The 25484-nt window shown below is 44.6% G+C and overlaps 1 protein-coding gene across 1 annotated transcript in view; it reads left to right on the forward strand.

Annotated features, from left to right (window-relative positions):
• Nucleotides 1-25484, forward strand: part of LOC147105199 (semaphorin-3D-like) — a 147915-nt gene that overhangs the window by 50147 nt on the left and 72284 nt on the right. Inside the window, exons 2-5 of the mRNA XM_086011320.1 lie at nt 5813-5973; nt 12932-12991; nt 13995-14114; nt 21304-21397. Coding sequence (XP_085867446.1) covers nt 5813-5973; nt 12932-12991; nt 13995-14114; nt 21304-21397 — 435 coding nt within the window. The remainder of the gene's footprint in view (nt 1-5812; nt 5974-12931; nt 12992-13994; nt 14115-21303; nt 21398-25484) is intronic.

A 25484-nucleotide genomic window follows, 5' to 3' on the forward strand; every position in this document is an offset into this window, starting at 1 on the left:
CCCCAGGCATGTTACTCAACGACCTCTTCATTACAGGAACGATGGGTGTAGCCCACTCGCTCCAGTCCACTTTGGACAGTACTCCTGAACGTTCCATCCCTTCCAGCTCTGCTTCGACGGCTGGTCGGATCGCATAAGGCACCGGTCTGGCCTTAAAAAACTTTGGGCTTGAATTTTCCTCTATTTTAATCATCGCTGTTATGCCTTTTAGGGTTCCGAGTCCCTCCTGGAACACTTCTTGTGCGTCAGTTAGCATTTTTGACAGTCGTCCAGGTGTGACGTCGTCATGTTTTTTGGCCTCAACCTTCAGTGCCTGTATGGAATGCCAATCTAATTGTATCTTCCGGATCCATTCACGTCCTAGTAGTGGTGGTCCTCCATCTGGCAATACATATAGGTCCATTTTTGGTATTTCCTGGCCTTTGTATATCACGCTCACCCTTATTTTTCCTTTGGGGTAGACTTTTTGTCCCGTGTACATCTTCAAGACAATCTCTGTAGCTTTCAAGGGTATATGTGAGAATAGCCGCTTGTAGTCCCTTCGGTTTATGACTGTTAGGGCTGATCCTGTGTCCAATTCCATTTTCACTTGGACTCCGTCTATCTTGAGCGTGACCCAGATAGTCTGGTGATCCTCCATTTTGATTACCTTATGTAGTTTCAGACAACCCAGCTCCTTGCTTCCGGAGTCTGTATCACTTTTCTGTTCGTCTGAACTACTGTCCATCACCTTATGTACCTTTTTGTACTTCTGTGGAGATTTCTTGCTGCTGGTTTTCTTCCCTGACCTGCAGACTCTTGCGATGTGTCCTGCTTTTCCACACTGTCTGCACACTTGGTCCTTGAACCAACAATCCTTCTGGTCGTGTGTTGTTCTGCCGCAGCGATAACACTTCCCTGCTCCATATGACATTTCATTGGTGCCATATTCTTGCGGTCTCCGTTGTATCTCTGCAGCGCCCCGTGCGGCTGCTTCGTGTGATACTGCCATGCTGAAAGCCTTGTCCAGCGTAAGATGCTTTTCTGATAGAAGCCGTTTCTGGGTTCCTTCACTTTGAAGCCCACACACAAATTTGTCCCTTAACGTATCTGCTAGTCCCATTCCAAACTGGCAGTGTTTCGATAGCTTGCGCAGTTCCGTTAAATACTCAGCATTACTTTCGTCTTTATGCTGGTTCCTTTTGTGTAACTTAAATCTTTCTGCTATCAGCAGCGGTGTGGGGTTTAAGTGGTCCTGTAGGATTTCCACTATGCTTTCGAAATCCTTATCCACTGGCTTCTCTGGGGTTATTAGGTTTTGCAGTAAGCCATACGTTTTTGCACCCATGGAATTCAACAAAACCAGTGCTTTTCTGGCATCTGGCACTTCATTCGCCTTGCAGTACACCTCAATGCGTTCCACATATGTCGCCCAATCTTCGACTTCATTGTCGAACGCAGTGACACTGCCACTCTTCAGCATCCCTGGGTGTGGTTATACTTTCAAAAATGGCGTCTCCCGCGCTCTCCCTTCTTCTCCGCTGGCTCAAAATGGCGTCTCCCGCGCTTTCCTTTCTTCCCGCGCTCGTCCTTCTTCACCGCTGCGGCTTCAAAAATGGCGTCTCCCGCGCTCTCCCTTCTTCTCCATGGCTCAAATGGCGTCTCCCACGCTCCCTTTCTTTCCCCGTGGACGCTGCTCAGCCCTTGAGCCCTGGCTGCGCTCTGCGCGTTCTCCTGTGCGCCTCTCTCGTTGCCGCCGCTCGGCCCTGAACCCCGGCTGTGCTTTACCCTCTCTCTCTTTTTGTTTTCCGTCGACGCCGCTCGGTCTTCAACCCCCGGCTGCGCCCTGTGCGCTTTACCCTCTCTCTTACCCCATCGACGCTGCTCGGCCTTTTCTGTGCCGTCGGTCGGCTCCAACCGCCGCTGTCCAGGAAGGGTCTGTGCTGTACCTGTTGCCAGTCTGTTGCTGGATCATCGTGGCTGGAGAACCAAGCCCAGCTCTCAACAGCCTCCACTGCGATGTTCACTCTCCGCCGGATGACTGGGCGGTTGCTCGTGGTCGACGCCCGTGCTTCTGGCCTCGACTTTCTTCCACCGTCCTCCCGGAGTGAATCCTTGGAAGGAAATGCAGAGTTGCAGGTAGATTCGAATCGACCTCGTCGCCACTGTTGAATCCGTGAATCTTAAAGTATGGTGTTCTTCAATAACTAGACGGAGGCTGCAGTTTAACAATCAACAGGTGTTTACTAGAGGAAGGTAGTCTAAAGACTAACAGTACAGATGCCTGCTCAAGGCTTATATACAGGTGTGGTCACTGCCGGTACTACAGTATACAGGAGCTGTAAAAGTAGTTCTCTCTTAAAGGTACATACACTACAATGTCCAGTAACACTACAGGTGAACTGACTCCAGTGCCCAGGGGACTCCACTCAAATTATGTTTCAGACCTGTTATTCACTCATACATCTGCCACTTGGCATCACTGCAAGGCCAACTTAAAGACAACATTATATCCAAGTAAGCTTGCGCGTGGCAAAAGGTGTTCTGCGTAACCAAAACAGAAGCACATCTCAGTAAGCTCAGCAGGGAGGCCTAGTTCTGGTAACGTGAAAATTTATGGTATCTTCACAAAGACCACTTCAGATATTCCAGCACTACAGTTGCTGATTGTGTTCTGTTTTCTGCACATCCTTTACATATCTTTTTAAGGAACCTTGAGTAGGTATAAAGCTGAGGCACCATTCTGAGAAATTTTTAAAAAATACAGGCCTAGAAATTCGAGTCAGCCGGAAACCTGCTGGTAACAGCGCAGGCCAAGGGTAATGGCTGCCCCCAAAAAGAGCGCAGGCAGCACTGGTATTTTGGTGCTGCCTGCTAATTTACATAAGCAGAGTGGAGAATCTGTTGTGCAACACACTCTTTCTGATGCTAACCTCAGCAGGAGGCCGAAGGCCAAGTCGGAAGGATCGGTGCGGCGTTCTCTGGCAATGTGCTGTGTCGGATTATTTGGTGATTGTAGTGTATGTACCTTTAAGGGGAGAACTACTTTTTACAGCTCCTGTATACTGTAGTACCGGCAGTGACCACACCTGTATATAAACCCTGAGTAGGGATCTGTACGTTTAGTTTTAAAGTAACCCTCATCCAGTAAATACCTGTTGATTATTCCTGCAGTCTCGTGTCTAGTTATTGAAGGACACACTACATCAAAAATACACGGATCTAACAGTGATGGCTGCTGGGTTTTGCTATCGAGTCTGCTAATGGCTCTTGTATGGCTGGAGCACTGTGTGTTGTGGCACATCACGAAGCATTTGTTTGTCCACGGCTCCCCTCTGACTTTCGCGGACATTTGTCTGGGTCTTGTGTGGGGCCCACAAATGGGTGCCAGACTGTCTGGTACTTCCACCTTCGCTGGCTGCCAGAGCTACACAGTTCTTTTACCCAGATGTTTGCTGTGTGGAGGTTTGTGCTCCACCATGGTGCTGGAGGGGGAGGGGGATGCTAGCAGTGACAGTGCACTAGCCTGCATAGGGGATCCACTCCCTGGTGAGTGGGTCTTAAAGCACAGGCTCAGATCTGGAGGGACTGTGACTGGAGACACCGCATAAAGATTGTGGCACAGATGTCCTTAAACCATTGTATGAGTCATCAATGGAAATACATTTATTTAAAAAAACACAACATGATCTCTTGATCAGGAGTTTACTGGTGTCAATGGTGCAGAAGAGAGTTCAATTCAATTTTTAACAACAGCAGAGTTTTGAAGAACTCTTGGTGAGAATATGATGTCAAGCCTTTTAAAAGGCTTCTGAACTTTGCATATCATTTTATCAATTCCTAAACTAGAAAACCCCAATGTATTATTTTTAAAGTATTTACCTCCTATAATGTTTGACCGATGCATCTCATTGGAAGCAGTTTTCACTCCAATTACACAATCTGAGCTCTCCATAGTTAACAGTTAGCCCAGCCGCTGTGTACTGTATGGGTTCTAGCTCACCGCCGCTTTCTCCCGCCTCTCCCCACTGTCAACGGCTGCACGCATGGGCATGCTTTGCAGAGGGCGGTAAGAGGAGCGGCGAGCTCCAAAATGGATGAGCATGTGTCAATTCGGCATTGCACGCTGATTGGCGTCACGCTCCTGCTAACTAAAATACTTGCCGCGAGCACAGGCAACAGTAGCGCTGCCAACCTGCCGAAAATGGCGGCTGCAGCGGGACCCTCCAGAAACGAGCAGATGTAAGGCAGCCGCCATTTTTTTCACCAAAACGGGCCTTAACGGCCAGCGCTAACCCCTCCAATTTCTAGGCCACAGTAAGTAATGAGGGGGTTGACATATTTATTTTTCATATTATGTCTCAATGGAAGATGAGAGAACAATTCCACTTACTACATTGTATGGGTTTACTAAGGCTACCATTTAGATTACTACTGGTGGGTTTTAATGTGGTCCCCTCTACATTGGGGAGACCAAACGCAGATTGGGTGACCGCTTTGCGGAACACCTCCGTTCAGTCCGTAAGAGTGACCCCGAGCTTCCGGTTGCCTGTCATTTTAATTCGCCGCCCCATTCCCACTCGGACCTCACCATCCTCGGCCTCTTGCATTGTTCCACGGAAGCTCACCGTAAACTCGAGGAACAGCACCTCATCTTCCGATTAGGCACTTTACAGCCTTCCGGACTCAATATCGAGTTCAACAATTTCAGATCATAACCTCAGCCCCTATTACATTTTTACTTATATATTTTATCCACACCTTTGCTTTGGCCTTCCCCCCCAACCCTCCCCCACCATCCCCACCTTTCCTTTTTTTCTCTCTCCCACATGGCAGCTGTCTCCCATTCTGCCAGCGATTTCACACCTAATCTAGAGCCGTCTTTTGTCTCCACTAGTCCTATCACCATCTCGTCTCGTTTTGAATACCTCTTAATGTCTCTTCTTCTCTTTTGTTCTTTCCCAGCCTGGCCTCTTAATCTATTTCATTTCCTGTGCTTCTTTAGTCTTGACAAAGGGTTCACCTGAAACGTTGGCTCTATTTTCTGTCCACGGATGTTGCCTGGCCTGCTGAGTTTTTCCAGCATTTTCTGTTGTTATTATGGTGGGTTTTAATGTTACTCTGATTTGCTTCTTATACTGTAGAAATGATTATTATTGCAGTTCTATAAATTTGTGTTTCTTTGTGGAAACGTGGCTGCCGAAAGTATACTTGACATGACTATTGCGACTGTAAGGAGTTTGAAGTGCAATTATTTTTGTCATGAAAATGTGCACCAATTCCTGCAAGTTTTTTGGCTGAGATATTGTACAGCGCATGTCTAACATTTGACAATAGTTCTGCCTCCATAAATGAATATTAAAAAGCTCGCCTGATGACTTAGTGGCACATGTACCACCTGATGTTTTGTTAAGCCTTACAGTTCAGGAAGTCACGTTGTGCCCTGAGATAGCTAGATTTGGTTGAAGTTATCGTTGGTGTCTTCATGCCTCAAGCTCTCCCTTTAGATCTTTAACTGTGGTCGGCCAGCAAACACATTGCACAGAATCAGGTTGTGATTTTCTTTTCGCATGTATTATTTTACACAAGGAGAATTTGTTTACTCCTTACAATTCTGGTCAGTTTGAATATGTTACAGGCAAATATTCTTTTAATACAACTCTCTGAAAAAAATTTACAACAAACTTTTTCAGTGAATGTTATTCGCACAAAGCTTTGGCAGCAATCTTAACCTTAGTGACATCGTTCAAGTGTGCCAATGTCAATGAGAGTGTTTCTTCCACATTAGTCGTGGTGATTCATATTTTCAGTTTATATTGTTTGTCTCTGGCAGATTTGCTGATGAACGACAGTTGTAATCCATTCCAAGGATCAGCAGAAAGTTCCAGTTTCCAGTCATTACTAATAGATGAAGAAAGGGGAAAACTTCTGGTTGGAGCTAAAGACCTGATTTACATTTTGAACCTGGAAAATGTGAACAAGGAACCTAAAAAGGTACATCGCATCAACATAGGAGCCACATATAGATATGATACATCAAAAGTTGCACATTGCTTATGAATCCGATTTCAAAATAGATAGCTGCAGGAGTCGAATTCAAAGACACTCGGAGGACCTGATTTTCACTTGTTTCGCCTGGTATTAACAGGGCGGTACAAAATGGGGTCAGAAGCCTTACCGCGCTCCATTACCATTGACAAATACATTTACTAAACCAATGAATTTCATTGCTGAAGGTGTGTTGTCCTTCCTGTTGGTCATTGACCCATGACATAATCAGTTGAACAGATTACAGTGAAAAGCAGTGCTGACATTCAGGATGAATGTTTCCACTGATCTTTCCTCAACTGTAATTGAGTTGACAGGATAAATTCTGTGTGATATTTCATGGTGTATAGAATTTCCTTCTAATGAGCTACAAAATAATCTCCGACCTCACTGCAGTACTGAAATTGCAAAGGAAGTCAGTACCCTATTGTGAACATCACAACACTGAAATACTGAAATCCCAACAAGAAAAACTGAAGCCAAATGTACAGCTAATAGAAAAATAAACAGTATGTGTGCAATATCAAATAACAGCTAGGAAGAAGAGGACCCAAGGCTGGAATCGAATCTTCAGATTCAGATGAGGCTTACAAATTCTCCAGCCTCTCTCTTTTTTGTGATATATACCCGAGATGAAATGTTACTCACTCCCAGGATACGATTGGTCTGCATGACATGGATTCTGAGGTTTCCAGTTCCGCTTTAAATATTGGCCTCTCGTGAGTGAACGTTCTAATTGTTGTGCTAATATAGAAGGCATGATTCTGTGTGCACACCTCAAACTCTTGAACGAAATGTATCACTGTAATGTATTATCACATGGTTTGGTATGAGCATGCTCAGTTCACTCTGGCCAAAGAGGCAAGCACATGGATTAGCAACTCATCGTGTCTCTGTCTATAGTCATGATAGAGCAGTCCGCCGCTGTGTCGATACACATATCAATATATCGCTCATTGATCAAAAGTTTTGTACGGAAGTCTTTCTCACGACTGCTAACATTGCCGCTAGTGGCATAGATACTGTAGATGCCTAGTACTTCAACATCAGGTGTGTTCACTTCAATATTGTGAACTCCTCCCTTTTGTTGTTGCTGCTTTGCATTGCCTCTAGAATGGTTCTTACTTCCTGCTTTAGATCTAGCTCTGCAAGCCATTGAAATATGGCCTTGCTTCTGGCAGTGAAAACACTTTTCATTCCTGTATTGGCAGGATTGTGGTGAGTGATTTCCATTGCAGCGATAACAATTCACTGAACTGCTCTCACCGACATGCTTTTGACTCAATCTCACAACTTTAGGTTTGGCAGTGGCTTTGAGTTGGACGGAGCTCCCTAGCATTCTTTGATGCTATCTCCATAGACAGGACAATTTTGCATGCTATGTCAAACGTTAGGTTCGGAGTGTTCAGTAACTTGGACTGTGTGCGCTCATCCACCAGTCCACACACAAACTTACCTCGCAACACACGATCCAAAAACGCGCCGAAGTTACAATGCAAAGACAGGTTTTTAAGAGCTACAATGTAGTCACTGATGGTTTCACTTTGTTTTTGGTTTCTGGTACCAAACTTCTAGCTCTCTGCTATTTCTAACGGCTTTGGGTCAAAATGGTTTCTCGAGTTTCTTGACAATACCTTCAAACGATGCATCCTTCGCTTTCTCTGGTGCGAGTAGGTTTGTCAACGTTCCCTAGACATCTGGCCTGATCTCCATTAGCAAAATTGCTTTCTTCCATTCACGAATTACTTTATTTTGAGCATGAACATTCTCATCTGTACCTTCGGTCTCAATAATGTTATTGGCCTTAAAAACATCTCCATCTGATTAATGTAAGAACTGAATGGTTCACGAGCTCAGTCATACATGCCGAGGCTTCCGATGAATCCTGTAGCTGCAGCCATGATTGTCCTGATCCTGTCGAACAATGACTCAGCATGCTACCTGTGTACCTGTGAGAATCAACGCTGCTGTTGCTGTGTATACATACACGTGAGGGCGAAGCACAGACGATTCTGCATGAGCACTAACAGTAAAACATTGCAAAAATTCAGTTTAGGTGCCACAAATTCACCTTAAACTTGTCCACTCAAAGGTTGAACACTGTGTCTTTCCAAGATCCCTAAAAATGGCTTTGGGGTCCCATCCTCGTCTGTTCTGCCCTCGCAACGCGATTCTATGCAGAGCTAGACAGATAGCGAACAACTCGATATCTTCCAATAAAATCACAAGGCTTGACTTTTCTTGTAACGCTTTACTGAACGATTCTAATTGTAAAACTGAAATACAACACAGAAATGGAAGCACACATTAGTATACAGGCGCATAACTGATATGTATACACAGATTTAGGTACGCCTGAGCAACACAGTACATTTAGTAAACTGGGAGGCATTCTCTTTAAATTAGCCCTGTACATAGTGTATGAAAATACAGCTACTAGTTAATCAGCTAGGCAGAGAAAAGTTACAACTAAACATTTTCTACAACATACAGTGCACATTAATCATCCATAGCATTCTAAAATACTTACAGACAAACAATTTCCAAGACTCAAGCATGGGGACAATACAACTGCCCGGAGCCTGTGCTGCTGTAGGAGCACCGTGGTGTAGGTCTGTGTCCCAGCGAGGACTCCACGAGGACTACGTAGCAGTCCTGTGGGGAGCGTGATGACCTCATCACGCTCGGTAGCGTTGTCCGCGCTTGGGGCGTCACGTGATGCGCGTGGTCGCGTTTCTGGCCGTGGAGGCCGAAGTCGGGAGCGGGAGCTGGAGGCCAGGCTGAGCCGATGCTTGCCGCGGGAGCGGAAGATCGCGTCGCTCCCGGCGGCTGGTAGATGCGGCCAAAGACGCTAGGCCGGGCTGTGCCGGCAGCCTTTCTGGAAGGCCGAGTCGGGCCGGCAGCCGCCTCACGCACGTCACGTCGTACGTGCCGTGACGTCAGCACGCTACGTTGTACGTGACGTGACGTCAGCACGCTAAGGCGCGTCTTAAAGGGGCAATGGCCCTAAAAGGTAAGTTAAAGGGGCAACGGCCCCAACAGGTAGGTTATACATATATAAGTAAGTTAAATACATACAGTGAGGTTAAGTTAGAGGGAGAGGCAGCACACTCCCCGCTTGGTACAATTCCATTGTACCACTACAGATACAAAATAAACCTGAAGAAAACGTCCTTTGGCTGCAACATACTCAGAGTTCGTTCTCTAGGTTACTTCAGAAAGGAGGATCTCTGAGACTGGCCTCAGAAACACTTTGATAGGCCCCTCCTTGACAATCTTCACCTCCACCTTGCGGACCCTCTTGTCCCTGGTCGGCAGAGTTTTGACAACCAGGCCCACTGGCCATTCATTTCTGCGTGCTTGGCTGTCTTTCAGCAAGACAACGTCTCTCACTTTGACGTTTGGCTTGTCTTCTGTCCATTTCCTACGGCTCTGTAGGGTGGACAAATACTCTCCTCTTTGCTTGGGGAATGTCTGTCCCTCTTCAAGACATTTGAATTCCTCCTTGAAGACATCATGCTGGACAGAGCGAATGATCACACCTTTGGCTTGTGATGGCTCACTTGTGCTGGATACTTCTTTAGAACATTTCCATCCTTTGCGTTCTATGTTGTCCGAATTCCCCTTGAAGGATGCTGCTACATGAATGAGTCGGGCTGTGGTTCGGCAGAGTGTTCTCCAGCTTGAGAATCGCTCGAAGCTTTGTGAGCCCAACTGAGATTCTGAGGCTTTGGTGACCAGGGTCGTAACTTCAGGCCGAATCTCGGTATCAGCTTCAGGCTCCACAAGGGTGAAGGGATTGGACTCAGGAGTCTCCTCTGTGTTGACATTAGACAGGAAAGAGGGGCCCGAGAACCAACTGCTTTGCTGTAGGTGTGCTGCTGGTATAGACCTGGTAGCATGGTCTGCAGGGTTCAGGTCCGTGGGGACATAGCACCACTGGTCAGGGTGAGTGGATCGTCTGATACGAGTCACCCAGTTGGAAACATACACGTAAAACCTTCTTGTGGAGTTGTGGATGTAACCAAGTACAATCTTGCTGTCCGTGAAGAACTTGACGGCGCCCACATCGATGTCAATCTTGTCTCTGATCAACTGTAGGTTCCATTTTGCTTCTTTTTCAGGGAGGAGTGGAGCATCCCACTCACTCTGATCCGATGAGAGCTCCCGTACAAATGCTTTTCCTTGCATTGTTATGGGAGCTACGAACCCCAAAGGGTCGTACAAACTGTTGACTGTGGACAGGATGTCTCTCCGTGTGAATGGCCTTTCTTCACGGGACACCAGGAATGTGACGCTGTCTGTTTCCAGGTTCCAGGAGAGCCCCAGGCTCCGTTGAAGGGGGGGAGGATCCACTCCAAGGTGCAAATCCTTCAGATCCTTGGCACGGTCCTCTGCAGGGAAGGCTTCCATCACCTGTCCACTGTTCGATGCTACCTTGTGTAGTCTCAGGTTGGGCTCTTTCCATGACCAACAACTTTCAGGACGGCCATCTAACTCCAGAAGGCCCGAACTCAACAACTCTCGGCGGATAAGGCACCCAGCGAGGTCCTGTGTACCCTGTGGCTCGGGTGAGGACTGCTTGGCTGGATTGGCCGAGTGCTGTGGAGGTCTCTGTAGGTAAGTCTTGCTTGTTTCTTCTCCTTTAAGCTCAGTGTCTCCAAAAACAGGCTGTTTGCTACTGTGTTGAGTAGCTGGTTCTGCGTTGAGATAGTTGGATGTTTCCTTGGAGAACAATTTGGAGTGTTGTTGGACACACTCACTTGTACGTTGCACTGGACTGAGGGGCTGTCCCAGAACATATGTTTCCTGGCTGGGCTCCCCGCCTTCGTTCTCCTCACCTTCTTCATAAGCTGCGGCTTTAGCTTTAGCGGCAGCGGCAGCTCTCTGGCTTTGGAGAATGTGGAGACTGGCAGCGAGGTCAGCTCTCTGCTTCATAACCCTAGCTTCTTTTTCAGCAAGGGCCAATTGAGCCTGGGCAGCTTTTGCCTTGGCACGTGCTTTGGCGGCTGCAGAAGCTGTCGATGACGACGGTCTGCTGGACTGCCGAGATGATCTAGTGGATACTTTAGAGGACTGTGCTGTCTGCTTCATCACACTAGCGTCGAGGTCAGCTCTCTGCTTCATCACACTAGCGTCGAGGTCGGCTCTCTGCTTCATAAGGTCAGCTTTCTGCTTCATCATACTAGCTTCGAGGTCGGCTCTCTGCTTCATAAGGTCAGCTTCTTTTTCAGCGAAGGACAATTGAGCCTGGGCAGCTTTTGCCTTGGCACGTGCTTTGGCGGCTGCAGAAGCTGTCGATGACGACGGTCTGCTGGACCGCCGAGATGACCTAGGGGATACTTTAGAGGGCTGTGACTTGGCATCGTTTGCTAGGAGAGGCTCATGCTTCTCGCTTGACTGGTCGACGTCCTCTAGGGTATATTGTTTTCCTGAGCGTAGACTCATGGTAGCTGAGTGGTATCTTCCTGCGCTTGAGCCCGCTGTGCTGTTGTCTTTTTACTGTTCTGCCCTCGCAACGCGATTCTATGCAGAGCTAGACAGATAGCGAACAACTCGATATCTTCCAATAAAATCACAAGGCTTGACTTTTCTTGTAACGCTTTACTGAACGATTCTAATTGTAAAACTGAAATACAACACAGAAATGGAAGCACACATTAGTATACAGGCGCATAACTGATATGTATACACAGATTTAGGTACGCCTGAGCAACACAGTACATTTAGTAAACTGGGAGGCATTCTCTTTAAATTAGCCCTGTACATAGTGTATGAAAATACAGCTACTAGTTAATCAGCTAGGCAGAGAAAAGTTACAACTAAACATTTTCTACAACATACAGTGCACATTAATCATCCATAGCATTCTAAAATACTTACAGACAAACAATTTCCAAGACTCAAGCATGGGGACAATACAACTGCCCGGAGCCTGTGCTGCTGTAGGAGCACCGTGGTGTAGGTCTGTGTCCCAGCGAGGACTCCACGAGGACTACGTAGCAGTCCTGTGGGGAGCGTGATGACCTCATCACGCTCGGTAGCGTTGTCCGTGCTTGGGGCGTCACGTGATGCGCGTGGTCGCGTTTCTGGCCGTGGAGGCCGAAGTCGGGAGCGGGAGCTGGAGGCCAGGCTGAGCCGATGCTTGCCGCGGGAGCGGAAGATCGCGTCGCTCCCGGCGGCTGGTAGATGCGGCCAAAGACGCTAGGCCGGGCTGTGCCGGCAGCCTTTCTGGAAGGCCGAGTCGGGCCGGCAGCCGCCTCACGCACGTCACGTCGTACGTGCCGTGACGTCAGCACGCTACGTTGTACGTGACGTGACGTCAGCACGCTAAGGCGCGTCTTAAAGGGGCAATGGCCCTAAAAGGTAAGTTAAAGGGGCAACGGCCCCAACAGGTAGGTTATACATATATAAGTAAGTTAAATACATACAGTGAGGTTAAGTTAGAGGGAGAGGCAGCACATCGTCGCCAAAATATAATATACTTGGGTAAAACAAATAAAGGACAGAGACAGGGGGAGTTGCTAGTCCATGTGCTTGCTTCGTTAGGCTAGAGCGAACTGAGCATGCTCATACCAAACCACGTGATAATACAGTCCAACACCCACTTGGCCATAAATGTTTGCCACTCCTCAACAGTGATGGTGGTGAGCTTTGTGCCCACTTCTCAACATGTTTACTATTAACTGGAGTTACAGCACCACTGGTCATAGGTTGTTTTCAGTTCAGTTGTGTACCTTGCTGAGAAGGAACCATGGCAAGGAACTTTTAAACTTTTTTGTTCAGTGTATTTGACAATTGCACTACTTTGATAACTGGCCGAAGGCTCTACAAGAAATAAATTAAAACCACTTCATCTAATTATTTTTTCTGTAGCTTTAAAATATATTTTTTCTCTTGTTAGATTTATTGGCCTGCAGCTAAGGAGCGAGTGGAACTCTGTAAACAGACTGGGAAAAAGGAAGTAAGAAATTACATGCATTATTTTGTAATTTCCAAGAATGTAATTTTTTTTCTTCAGAAATTGAATTTTTCATATTTTCTAGCATAATTAATATGTATGAAACAAATTGCTGTCATTTTGATAGATATGAAATGAAAGTTTGATTTGTACAAAATGTAAAAACTGCAATTTAAAAAAACCTCAGCAAATGTTCAAGAGTAACAGTGTGTTTTGTTCCATTACATGTTAAAAAGTGCTCATTTAATGTTGTAAACCATATAATAAACTGACTATAGAGCTGGTTTTTAACCCCCCAAACCAGATGACTTGGCTGAGATGAATGATAATGAGCTTTGGATAAAACCCAAGAATCTTAGGCCAATGTTGAAATGCAGGTATCTAAGGTGAATTCAACAAGTATACAGGTTTTTATTAAACCACACAAGCCATTCATTAAGTAAAATGCTTTAAAAGCCTATATAAATATGATAAAGAAACAATATTAGTATTCAGTTTTCACTGATTTTTTTTTGTCTGGAAAAATTTGAAATCTGAACACTTATGTTGAATGTGAATCCTGAAATGTTCCCGAATTGTCAAGGGAAATAACATTGCCATGTTGCTATGGTGAGGATTTGGAGTCTTCATGGTGCCACTCTTAGGAATCTCCTAATAGTCGCCCAAGAATGACAATGGAAATAACCTGGGAGCACGCAACCCAACTCCAACCCACCCCCAACCACAGGGAGTGTGCAGCCTAGGATAGAACAGAAAGGGGAGAAAAATAGGGAAAATAAGAGCACAATTCTTTTTTAAAAAGTTGTTTCCCAATTCTTCTCTTAAATGAAAATTACTTGCAATGTACAAACTCAAATCGCTGTTAGCTACATGGTCTCTCTATTGTCACGTTTAACATTTGTGATTATATTGTTAGATTTTTTTTGAAATGAGTGTGTGACAGGAATCCTTACAGCTTTACTGGAAGACTAAACACCATTGCTAACATTGCTGCTGTTATTATCAGACAGAGTGTGCAAATTTCATCCGGCTACTACACAACTTCAACAAGACACATGTCTATGCATGTGGTACGGGAGCTTTCCACCCTGTATGTGGATATATCAACCTGGGAGACCCTACAGAGGTAATGTATCCGGACTTTACTGAAGGTAATGTTCAGCAGCTGTCACTTCAGCTAAAATATATTCAAACTTTATTATGGAGATAACTCCAAAGTCAATCTCCTCACTGAGGTGCGAGCTTTTTAATGACGATAATAGAGGTTCTGTTGACACCAGAGAAACAGTTTGTTTTAATCATGGACCGTAATAAGAACTTGCAATAACAATAAAGCATTAATTCATCACCAAAAGCAAATGCCTCTATGTCTGCCTATTTCTCTACATTTTCAAAATCAAAATGCCCACACAATAGATTAAAAGTAGGAACAAAATTACTTTAACTAAAGGCAGCATAGTGCACTACAGTCATAATGTAATTATATATTTGGCAAACCAACGCATACAGTGAACATCCATTATCCCTTGCACAATCATTTACCAGAATTTTCCCAGGACAAAATGTCAACATGGGAATCGCTGACCTAAGGCTAGGGCCCAGATTATCTGGATCCCGGCCTAGTTTGTGGCCCTTCCACTGCACTCCTGCCAGAGTTCCAGCAGGAATGCACTGGAAGAGCTGAAGAGCTTTGGCCTCGTAATGTTCATTTCATTATTTGTATTGTATTCATCTTTATTCCAATGCCTGGCATACAGCTGTACTATATGGGTGAAAACTTTTGAGAGCACAAGCCAACAGTAAGCTGTTGTATGCAGCAGGTGGCTTGTTGGAAAATTGTGGGAGCATTGCCGGTGGTTTTCCGTCCATTTGAAATCAAAGAATGGAAATAATGGGCAGCGCACCAGGGATTTTCTGATAAGCAGCCCTGCCACTGGTGTGGGTTTTTGGAAAATTTTGCCCAACATTTATTAAAATTTAGGAACGCTCAGTTATCCACCAAGTTCCATTCTTCACTAACATGACTCGCCCATTAGGACGAGTATTGGAGGCTCCACTGTTGCACTATTGCACCAACCTACTTGTTGTGCCACAGCCTCTGCTGTAACTTGCATTATTTATGGCTTCTATTTATCATATGAAGTACCCTCTTCAGACACAGTTAGTTTTATGGCTTACAAAAATTGTATTGTGATGGAATAAATGCAATAATTGTGACCTGTAGTAAGAACCACTCAATCTTTAAAGGGGGATGTCAGTGTAGGAGGAAGCACTTGCAATATATACTGGGCTGGATATTCCGATCCCTACGGGTGGGTACGCGCTGTGTACTCACCCGTAGGGACATCAGAAATGCTGGTTCAGGCATGCACAGCGCATGCACTGGAAACCGGCATTTCCGATCTGTCAAGAAAGCACTTGACAGGTCCTCCGGCTGCCCTGGAGAAGGGCCTCTGCGGGCGGATAGTTCCGCTTTTTGAAGACCCTCCGCCCACAGAAAACCCTTACAATTCTTGCGTCTGGTAAAAGCAGGCGTAAGGCTTGCTTTTACCAGGATAAGAGTTGAAAAAAGTAATGTTTTTTTGATTTAAAAAAAAAATTATTTAAAGTTTTACTATGTTTTGGGGGTGATCTCCATTCATATATTTGACAGGTCTTCCTGTCAAGTGTATGAAGGGAGATTTCCTTCTCTGATTGGCTCCCCATGGCCCACGTGATCCCAGGGACACTGCGAACTACCTGCGCCTCTGGGATACATGGGCCCTACGCACCTGCAGTTTGGAGAGGCCCAGCATCGGAATTGTGCACATCTCGGGAGCCCTCAGGTAAGGGCGCAGATTTTTCCAGATCGCAGCCCTCCGCCCGCGGGAGGCCTGCGATTGGAATATCTGGGCCAATGCTTCCCTCCTATGTGTCCATTATGAAAGAGTTCCAACATTTTTTAGTCATATTGGTTGCATTTCCTTTCTGCAATGGTTACTCAATGGTTGTTGGGGATTCATTCTATGGAGGAAATAATAAATCCTCTTATAAAGAAAGAAGGTCCACAAGGAGAAGATTCACTGAAAATATCACTCGTGGGTTTCTCCCTGCTGATCAGGGACTCTCTTTTACAATTCAAACCATTACAGTTGAATTTTCCTGTGTTCTCAAGTTCTAACAGCAAAGTTAGACCAGTAATGCTTTGAAGTACTAAAGGCAGTTCCTGATTGACATAAAAGAATGCTAACTCAATGTTCCTGCATGGAGTGTATCCACGCTGTTCACTTTTCCCATATCAGCTTCCCATTTGCTCGTTAAATACGTATTATATTTCTGGCAACTATGGAGCAGCATTTCACTGGGGAAATATAACGTTTCAGCTGCAATAAATTATAAAGCTCTAAACTCAGGATAGAGAAGGGGTAAGGTATTTCATGTTATAAATAGTTCCTTCAGCATTACTTTTCCCCTTTATCAACTGACAATGATTTCACAGTTCAATCTCTGTTTTTGTATATTGTCTACCTCATGAGTTTAAACAGGCGAAGGTTTTTACCTCAGTGTTAACTAAATATTTGACCTCTTTCACTTATTACACTGAATGATTGTGCCACTATTAATATAGTGATATTGATTGCACCTATGAAATGTGATAACTCTTCATGGCTGCTCTTTCTGAATTCCTGAAAGAAGTGCATTTTTGGCAATGTATTCCTTTCAAATATATAAAACTGCACAAGGTATCTACAAAAATCTATTAAAAGTAATCAAAACTTTCAGTAATGCTTGGTGCTGGAATTGATGATGTGCCAATTCCCCTTTTTGAAAAAACAATGCCACCTAAATACAAATCAAATGTTGAATTAAAGATCACAACATTTACCTGACAGATGTCTGAAGATGATTGAAATCATGAGGAAGTTGGGCAACTAAACGTTTGTTGCTATCTTATGGATATATTGTAGGATTATGGACAGTGGACTGATGCATCATTTTTTTTTAATTCATTGATGGGATGTGGGCGTCGCTGGCTAGGCCTGCATTTAGTGCCCATCCCTAATTGCCCTTGAGAAGATGGTGGTGAGCCGCCTTCTTGAACCGCTGCAGTCCATATGGTGTAGGTACACCCACAATGCTGTTAGGAAGGGAGTTCCAGGATTTTGGCCCAGCGACAGTGAAGGAACGGCGATACAGGTCCAAGTCAGGATGGTGTGTGGCTTGGAGGGGAACTTGTAGGTGGTGATGTTCCCATGCGTCTGCTGCCCTTGTCCTTCTAAGTGGTAGAGGTCGCGGGTTTGGAAGGTGCTGTTGAAGGAGCTTTGGCGAGTTGCTGCAGTGCATCTTGTAGATGGTACACACTGCAGCCACAGTACGCCGGTGGTGGAGGGAGCGAATGTTGAAGGTGGTGGATGGAGTGCCAATCAAGCGGGTTGCTTTATCCTGAATGGTGTTGAGCTTCTTGAGTGTTGTTGGAGCTGCACTCATCCAGGCAAGTGGAGAGTATTCCATCACACTCCTGACTTGTGCCTTGTAGATGGTGGAAAGGTTTTGGGGAGTCAGGAGGTGAGACACTCGCCACAGAATTCCCAGCCTCTGGCCTGCTCTTGTAGCCACAGTATTTATATGGCTGGTCCAGTTCAGTTTCTGATCAATGGTAACCCCCAGGACGTTGATAGTGGGGGATTCAGCGATGGTAATGCCATTGAATGTCAAGGGGAGATGGTTGGAGTCTCACTTGTTGGAGATGGTCATTGCCTGGCACTTGTGTGGTGCGAATGTTACTTGCCACTTGTCAGCCCAAGTCTGAATGTTGTCCAGGTCTTGCTGCATATGGACACGGACTGCGTCAGTATCTGACGAGTCTCAAATGGTGCTGAACAGTGTGCAATCATCAGCGAACATCCCCACTTCTGACCTTATGATGGAGGAATTGTTGACTGATTTAGATTTATTGGAGAAATAGTGAGAATGATGAACCTTAGTGTGAAATCTCATAGACACTAAAGTACTGGAGAATTGAGAGAGAAGAAATAGTTGCTGACCTGCTATGTTATTTCTAGCTGTCAAGCTCTCAATAGGTTGTGGAAGTACTGGACAAGTGGGATAATTAATCTGACATGCCATTCCTGGCTGCTGAACCTTCATGGTGACTGATAGGGATAGTATTGATTGAGGCGCAAGTGAGACTGAAACTAAGATGGAAAACTGTGAAATCCTGAGAAGGAAGAGACTATTTAAGAGATTAAGGAGGAAAACCGATTAAGCCTGACAGGATTGGATAATGCCACTACTGGAGGAAAAGAGCAAGATGATCCTAAAATGAAATGCAATGTCAAAATAAAACATCATTTACAATCTCCTTGGGCAAGTTTCACATTGATGTGAAGGAGATTGGAGTTGAAATGGAGATTATCAACCTCCAAGCTGTTTTTTTCTCTCCTTTTTGCTGTATCTGTGCTGCCAGTCCCTTTTGGGCATTAATAATGAGGTCTACATTTTGCACCACCTCAAAATAAATGGTAATTGAGAAAATAATGGGACTTAAGATACACAAATCTCAAGGACCTTTGGTTTCCACCCCAGGGTATTAAAAGAAATAGGTGAGATTCATTAGTCATAATTTTGCAATGCTCTCTAGATTCAGGAATTGTGCCTTTGGATTGGAAAATTGCAAATGTCACTCCATTATTTAAGCAGGGAGCAAGCGAGAAACCAGGTAACTACAGACCTATCTGTTTAACATCAATTGTGGAGAGGTTACTAGAATATATCATCAGAGACAGAGCATTTGGACAGTAATCAGCTGATCAAAGAGTCAGTATGGATTTGTGAAGGGTCTAACTAATCTAGTTGAATATTTTGAGGAGGTCACTAGCATGGTTGATAGAGGAGTGTCATATAAATGTTGTTTATATGGACTTCAAGGAGGCATTTGATAAAGTTCTGCATAAGAGATTTTAGCAAAATTGAGACCACATGGGATTGGAGGTAACCTTATAACATGGGTTGGTTGGGAAGTAGGAGACAGAGGGTAGGGATAATGGGTTCATTCTCTGACTGGCAGGATATGGCAAGTGGTCTTCCCCGGGGATCTATATTGGGGCCTCAGTTTTTCATCATACAGGAAACTTTGTGATATCCGGCACCGACGGGACCGAGCTGTTGCCGATCTATCAAAACTGCCGGACATACAAAGTTAATGTTGAAGCATACGGAGGTTTTCATCTCCGTATCTGACAACAAACACTGTTGCTTAGCAACAGCTTCTAAACAGTCGGCTGCAGCTGCAAGCGTCTCTAGCTGAAGTTGTTGCTATAGCTACAGACCTTGCAGTGCCTGACTGGGGGAAAAAAGCAACGAGAACTAATAAAACTTATAGAAAACGGCACCTGATTTTTGCCGTTAGATCGAGTATTCCGGACATATAACCTCCGGATAAACCAAAGTTTCCTGTATATTTTAATGACTTGGATGAAGGAATAGAGAGTTGTACATCAAAGTTTGCAGATGATACTAAAGTTAGGAAGCAGAGCAAGTTGTGTGGATGGGAGGAGTAAGTTACAAAGAAACAGAGACAGACTAAGTGAGTGGGCAAAACTATGGCAACTGGCGTTCCATGTGGGTAAGTGTGAGGTCGTTTGGATCTGAGAAAGACAAATCGGAATATTTTCTTAATGGCGAGAGATGAGGAGCTGTGGAGGAGCAAAGGGATTTAGGAGTCCATGTACACAAATCACTAAAAGCTAATGCACATGTACTAAAATAAATGAAGAAGGCTAATGGAATGTTGGCCTTTATCTTGAACGGATTGGAATTCAAGTGAGAAAGTGATGCTTTAGTTGTACAGTGTCTTGGTCAGACCCCATCTGCAGTACTGTGTTCAGTTTTGAGCATGAACCTCAGGAAAGATGTATTGGCCATGGAAGTGGTATAACACAGGTTTACCAGAATGATACCAGGGCTTAAAGAGTAGAATTATGAAGACAGGTTGCATAAACACGGCTTGTATTCCCTTGAGTTTAGAAGGTTGAGGGGTGATCTAATCGTGGTATTTAAAATGATTAAGTGATTTGTTGGGGCTGATACAGAGGAACTATTTCCGTGGGGGTGGGGGGGAGGATTGGGAAATCCAGAACTAGAGGGCATAATCTTAACATTAGAGCTAGGCCATTTATGAGTGAAATCAGGAAGTATGTTTTCACACAAAGGCTAGTGGAAATCTAGAACACTCCCTCCCAAAAGGCTGTTGAGGCTAGGTCAATTGAAATTTTCAAGTTTGAGATAGATGGATAGATAGATAGATTTTTGTTAGGTAAGGGTATCAAGGCATATGGAACAAAGGCTGTTCCGTCTGCACCTCATGGGTTTGAGGTACAGATCAGCCATGATCTAACTGAATGACGGAACAGGCTCGAGGGCCTGAATGTCCTACTCCTGTTCCTATGTTCCTAGATGGCAGCTTTTGTGATCCAGGAAATGTTCTGTTTTAGATTCCGTCAAAGCTACAGAGTTTGCCTCCTTCCTTTGGTATTGTACAGTCAGCAGTGGGAGCGCCATATGTCTGCGGCTGACAGCACATCATCAATATAAAAGTGTCTATTGCTTAGCTCCAAACAGGCTAACACTTTATTTGTTTCAATTTTCAACATGTTCTATTCCTTAAGCTGCCAAATTTGAGTGACATGTTGCTGTTGCCAATTGATCTAACCTGAGTGATAAATTACTTTGTTTTTGCACACACAATGCAATGGGAAACTGAGTGTGCAGTCTGTGGTGTCTGAGCATTAAACAGATTCAGTAATGTAAACTGTGATTCATGCTGTGATATTGAAACATTTGACTGTGTTGAAACTTGTTTGTTGTGGCAGTGCAGAAGTGAACTGTTCAATGGGCCTTTCCTTGTGCCTGCTGCAACTAATAGTGTTCAGCATTTCTGTTCCTCTCACTCACTCGGGCAGCCAGGGGTTACTGGTGATGGGATGCAGAAAGTAGAAACCTGAAATGTAATGAAGATATATTAAATGATAGGTTGTTAAATCCTAGCAATCCTATTGGCTCTGACAATGGTTAATAACATGTGGTAAAAAGTCTGTCTCCCAATAGTTACATTCCTATCTATCCACTAATTGACATAAAAATGTTTCGACATGTTTTATTCTGGAATCCTTGGAAAATCTCCTCCTCATGCTTTTGTTAACTCTGAACCCAATTTAGCATAAAATATGCTTGGATGTTCTCCATTACTATATTGTACAGACTGCAAGACTTTGGAATATAGATGATAAATTTTCTGTTGGATCTGATCTCTAAATTTCTTGTAACTTTACTAACAGGAGCTTTCATTGAAGCTTGACCTTAAAACTCTGGAATCTGGAAAATTGAAATGCCCTTATGACCCCATCCAGCCTTTCACGTCAGCACTCATAGGTAAGGCAGTTGTACAATGCTGAGGACATGAATTACTAATGACACTGAATGAATGGATTTCTGCTTTTAATATGGGTCAAACATACAATGATCAGTCTCTAAAGATTACAGTTATGTGGTGTACATTCAGCATTGTTAAAACCATGCAATTTAATATAGCTTGTGAAATAGATTTTATGCAAAACCTAACTTCTGAAAAATATATATATTTGTATGTGGCCGAAGAGAGAGAGGATGAAAATGTTCTCTCACGTAATGATGATGGACAACTTAGATTATTTTCATTTACATGTTCTCAGACATCTGCTTGTATTTTTGCATAAGTTCTTAATCTCTGAGTCAGCAGAACATTCAGCCATTTGCAGTGAGGTATATCATGGACTAAACGCTACATTACACAAGGAGGTTCTACTGTAGAGTATCCAGTCTAAGGAATTCATCATAGAGCTGCCATAAGGGCAAGACTACACGTGGCTCCAGTTAGTCTTATATGATTACCAACTGACTGACCACATTTACACCATGTTTTATCATTTTGCCCAACATATGAACTGTGTCTCCCTATAAAGCTTAGTCAATAATTACTGCAGAGGATACAAATCATTGTTTCGTAACACCCTAAAAGAATTTGTAGATAATTGTGCACAAGGGGGAAATTAACAGTTCAGACACACTTCTCCTAAATTACTATTAATTCCCTAACAGGGCATTTTTCTAAGATCCCAGTTTTCTTACACTCTCACAACATGCCTTTGATACTTACAGTAATGTTGAAACAGGAGCTGCTATTATGTTGGCCTGGAGTTTCCACTCGACTGCGCTGGTTTTTTCGGCGCAATTCTCTCGATATCAGCACAACTGGCGCAAAAGAGCACGGAATTATAAGCGCAAATTGCGATCAGTGCAACTCACATTTCTGCGATCTTTTGCGGCAGTTTAAAAAGCATGGTGCTAGAAGCAGGCCCCGGCTACTAAACTGGCCATGCCCACAGGGTTAATTAGTCGTGATTAGAAGATTCCAATAATTACGATCATTTGCAGGCCTTCGAGGAAGCTCCAAAATTTAAGCTGGAACAAACAAATGTTATGCCAACACATTTAGCATATGACTGTTAATATTGCAAACCATGATATCTCCTGGTGGACAAAGAACCTACTATCTCCATTTTAAACACAGCTTGGTGAATGTGCATATTAAATTGTGGAAGTCTCTTTGTATCCAGATGGGCTTCAGGGAAACATGTGGCTGAACTGGGAAGGAAATTCCTCACAAAAAAATAAACAATTAATTGAAACATTCTGCCTGTGGATTGGAGCCTTATTAAATTCACGAGTGAAGGGCTAAAGGAAGAACTTTGTGGGATTTTTTTTCTTAGAAGGTTCGGAGTGTTGTCAGGGGACGTGGCCAGCAGCTTTATGTTCGTAGAGCTCCATGTTCCATTTTTTAAGTGACAAAGAATTTCTCTTGTTTCATTTTGGCTTCTCTTGCAGTATGCCGCCGGTGTTGTTGTGTTTTTGATCAGGACACTGCTGGCTAGTCACTTAGCTACTTGAACCTAGCAGCTGTTGCCAGTAATGGAAATAACTTGATTAAGTTGAATGGATTTGCTACAGTTCTGTAGGTACCACCTCACCCAAGTGGCCCATTCTTTACGGGTAAGCCTGGGTGGCGATTGTCAGGGGGTTATTCGATCATGGCATTTGGGGGGACATCAGAGCCAAGCCTGGTCTGATCATGAAATCATACAACAATAACGTGCATTTATATAGCGCCTTTAATGTAATAAAGTGTCCCAAGGCGCTTCACAGGAGTAGTATCAACGAGATATTAGGGCAGGTGACCAAAAACTTAGTCAAAGAGGTAGGTTTTAAGTAGTATCTCAGAGGAGGAGGGAGAGGTAGAGAGGTTTAGGGAGGGAATTCCAGAGCTTCGGACCTAGGCAGCTGAAGACTCGGCCACCGATGTTGGAACAATTAAAATCGGGGATGCGCAAGAAGGATACCGCACAGAGGGAGATCATTTGCCACATCATGCCTGTGCCAGCTCTTTGTAAGAGCTATCCAATGTTTCCCACTGCAACAACAACAACAACTTGCATATGTATAGCACCTTTAACATAGTAAAATGTCCCAGGAGCTTCATAGGAGCAATTATCAAACAGAATTTAACGCCAAGCCACATAAGGAGATATTTGGACTGGTAACCAAAAGCTTGGTCAAAGTGGTAGGTTTTAAAGAGCATCTTAAAGGAGTAAAGAGAGGTAAAGAGGTTTAGGGATGGAATTCCAGAGCTTAGGGCCTAGGCAGCTGAAGGCATGGTCGCCAATGGCAGAGTGAAAAAAATTGGAGATGCGCAAGAGGCCAGAATTGGAAGAGTGCAGAGATCTCGGAGGGTTGTAGGGCTGGAGGAGGTTACAGAGTAGGGAGGGGTGAGAATTTTAAAAGCGAGATGTTGCTGGACCAGGAGCCAATATAGGCCAATGAGTACAGGGGTGATGGGCTAACAGGTCTTAGAATACAGACAGCAGAGTTTTGGATGAGGTCAAGTTTACGGAGGGTGCAAGGTGAGAGGTTGGCCAGGAGAGCATTGGAATAGTCGAGTCCAGAGGTAACATAGTCATGGATGAGGGTTTCAGCAGTAGATGGGCTGAGGCAGGGCCGGAAACGGGTGATGTTACAGAGGTGGAAGTAGATGAGCTTGGTGCTGGAGAGGATGCGAGGTCAGAAGCTTAGTTCAGGTTCAAATAGGATGCCAAAGTTGCGAACAATCTGGTTCAGTGCTCTTTCCCCATAGCCCTGCAAGTTTTTCCTCTTCAAGTATATATCCAATTCCCTTTTGAAAGTTATTATTGAATCGGCTTCCACCAACCTTTCAGGCACAAGTCGCAGAGTAAAAAAAAATTCTCCTCAGCTCCCTCCTGGTTCTTTTGCCAATTATCTTAAATCTGTGTCCTCTGGCTACCAAATATCCTGCCAGTGGAAGCAATTTGTTTGTCCTCACCTGATTCTCACACAGGCTTACTTTCCAGGCGGAGATTAGGGGCTGGATTTTTCCAACCTCGGCGGGTCTGTGGCGGGCGACATCTGTGGCGTGTGGGGACCTCGCATCTGTCTTGATCCCAGCATCCAAGAAGATTTTACGTCATTTGATGCTGCGTCATAAGTCGGCTTCCTTAAAGAAGCCATGTTCAAAATGATTTTGACAGTTCCGCTGTCAGTGTTCTGCAGCATTGAGGTGCTGCAAACACTGACAAGCACTGCACAAAGGTGCACGGCTGCACCCAGGCTCTCCCATGACTCCCTCCATATGCTTATGGAGAGAGTCACAGCAGGCAGGGTGGTCCTTTTCCCTTCCAAGGGTGGAAGAGACCTCCCCAGGAGATCAACACAGCCTGGTTGCATATTGCACAGAAGGACACAAGCAGGGATGTCATCAGGAGAACCAGACTGCTGTGGCACAAACCTTTCAATGATCTCAGTAGATAATGAAATGTTACTGCTAAGCCACACTCAGCCTCATCCTGCTGTGCCACTCATCAAATCCCCATCACTCTGACTTCCCTACCCTACTCCTGCACATCCTTACTCACACCAATTTGCCTTGTACCCCCATCCATCCCTCTCTATCTACATTATCATTTCCCCATCTCACTAACCACCCCTCACACTCACCCTCATCCTTGTCCAATCATACCAACTAACAACACACAAGGGTAACCTTTCTGTTAATGTGTTGTCAAGCATTGAAATCCTTATTGTCACTACTTTGCCTTCTTGGACAGATTTGTGTGCACCTTTGAAAGTGTGTTCGTAAGTTCCAGTGAATGGTGAGACATAATGTTCCCACCCCCCCCCCAATAGTGATGAGTGTGAAAGGAATGCCTTGGACATTGTAGGGATGCTTTATGGTGTTGGGGTGGGGTGGTGCCAACCTGATGCATAATGTGGCAGCCAGGGTGTACAGTATTAAATGAAGCAAATCTGGACATGGTGAGGCCATCCCTGGCATCCCAGGCAGCAATGTGCATGGCTGATGATGCCCTGTGTCCAGTGCAGCATAAGTTGATTGCGGAGAAAGTTGGTGTTG

The sequence above is a fragment of the Somniosus microcephalus genome, chromosome 18 (genome assembly GCF_052327205.1).
Source record: "Somniosus microcephalus isolate GS21.2 chromosome 18, FLI_Smic_1.0, whole genome shotgun sequence".
NCBI lineage: Eukaryota > Metazoa > Chordata > Chondrichthyes > Squaliformes > Somniosidae > Somniosus > Somniosus microcephalus.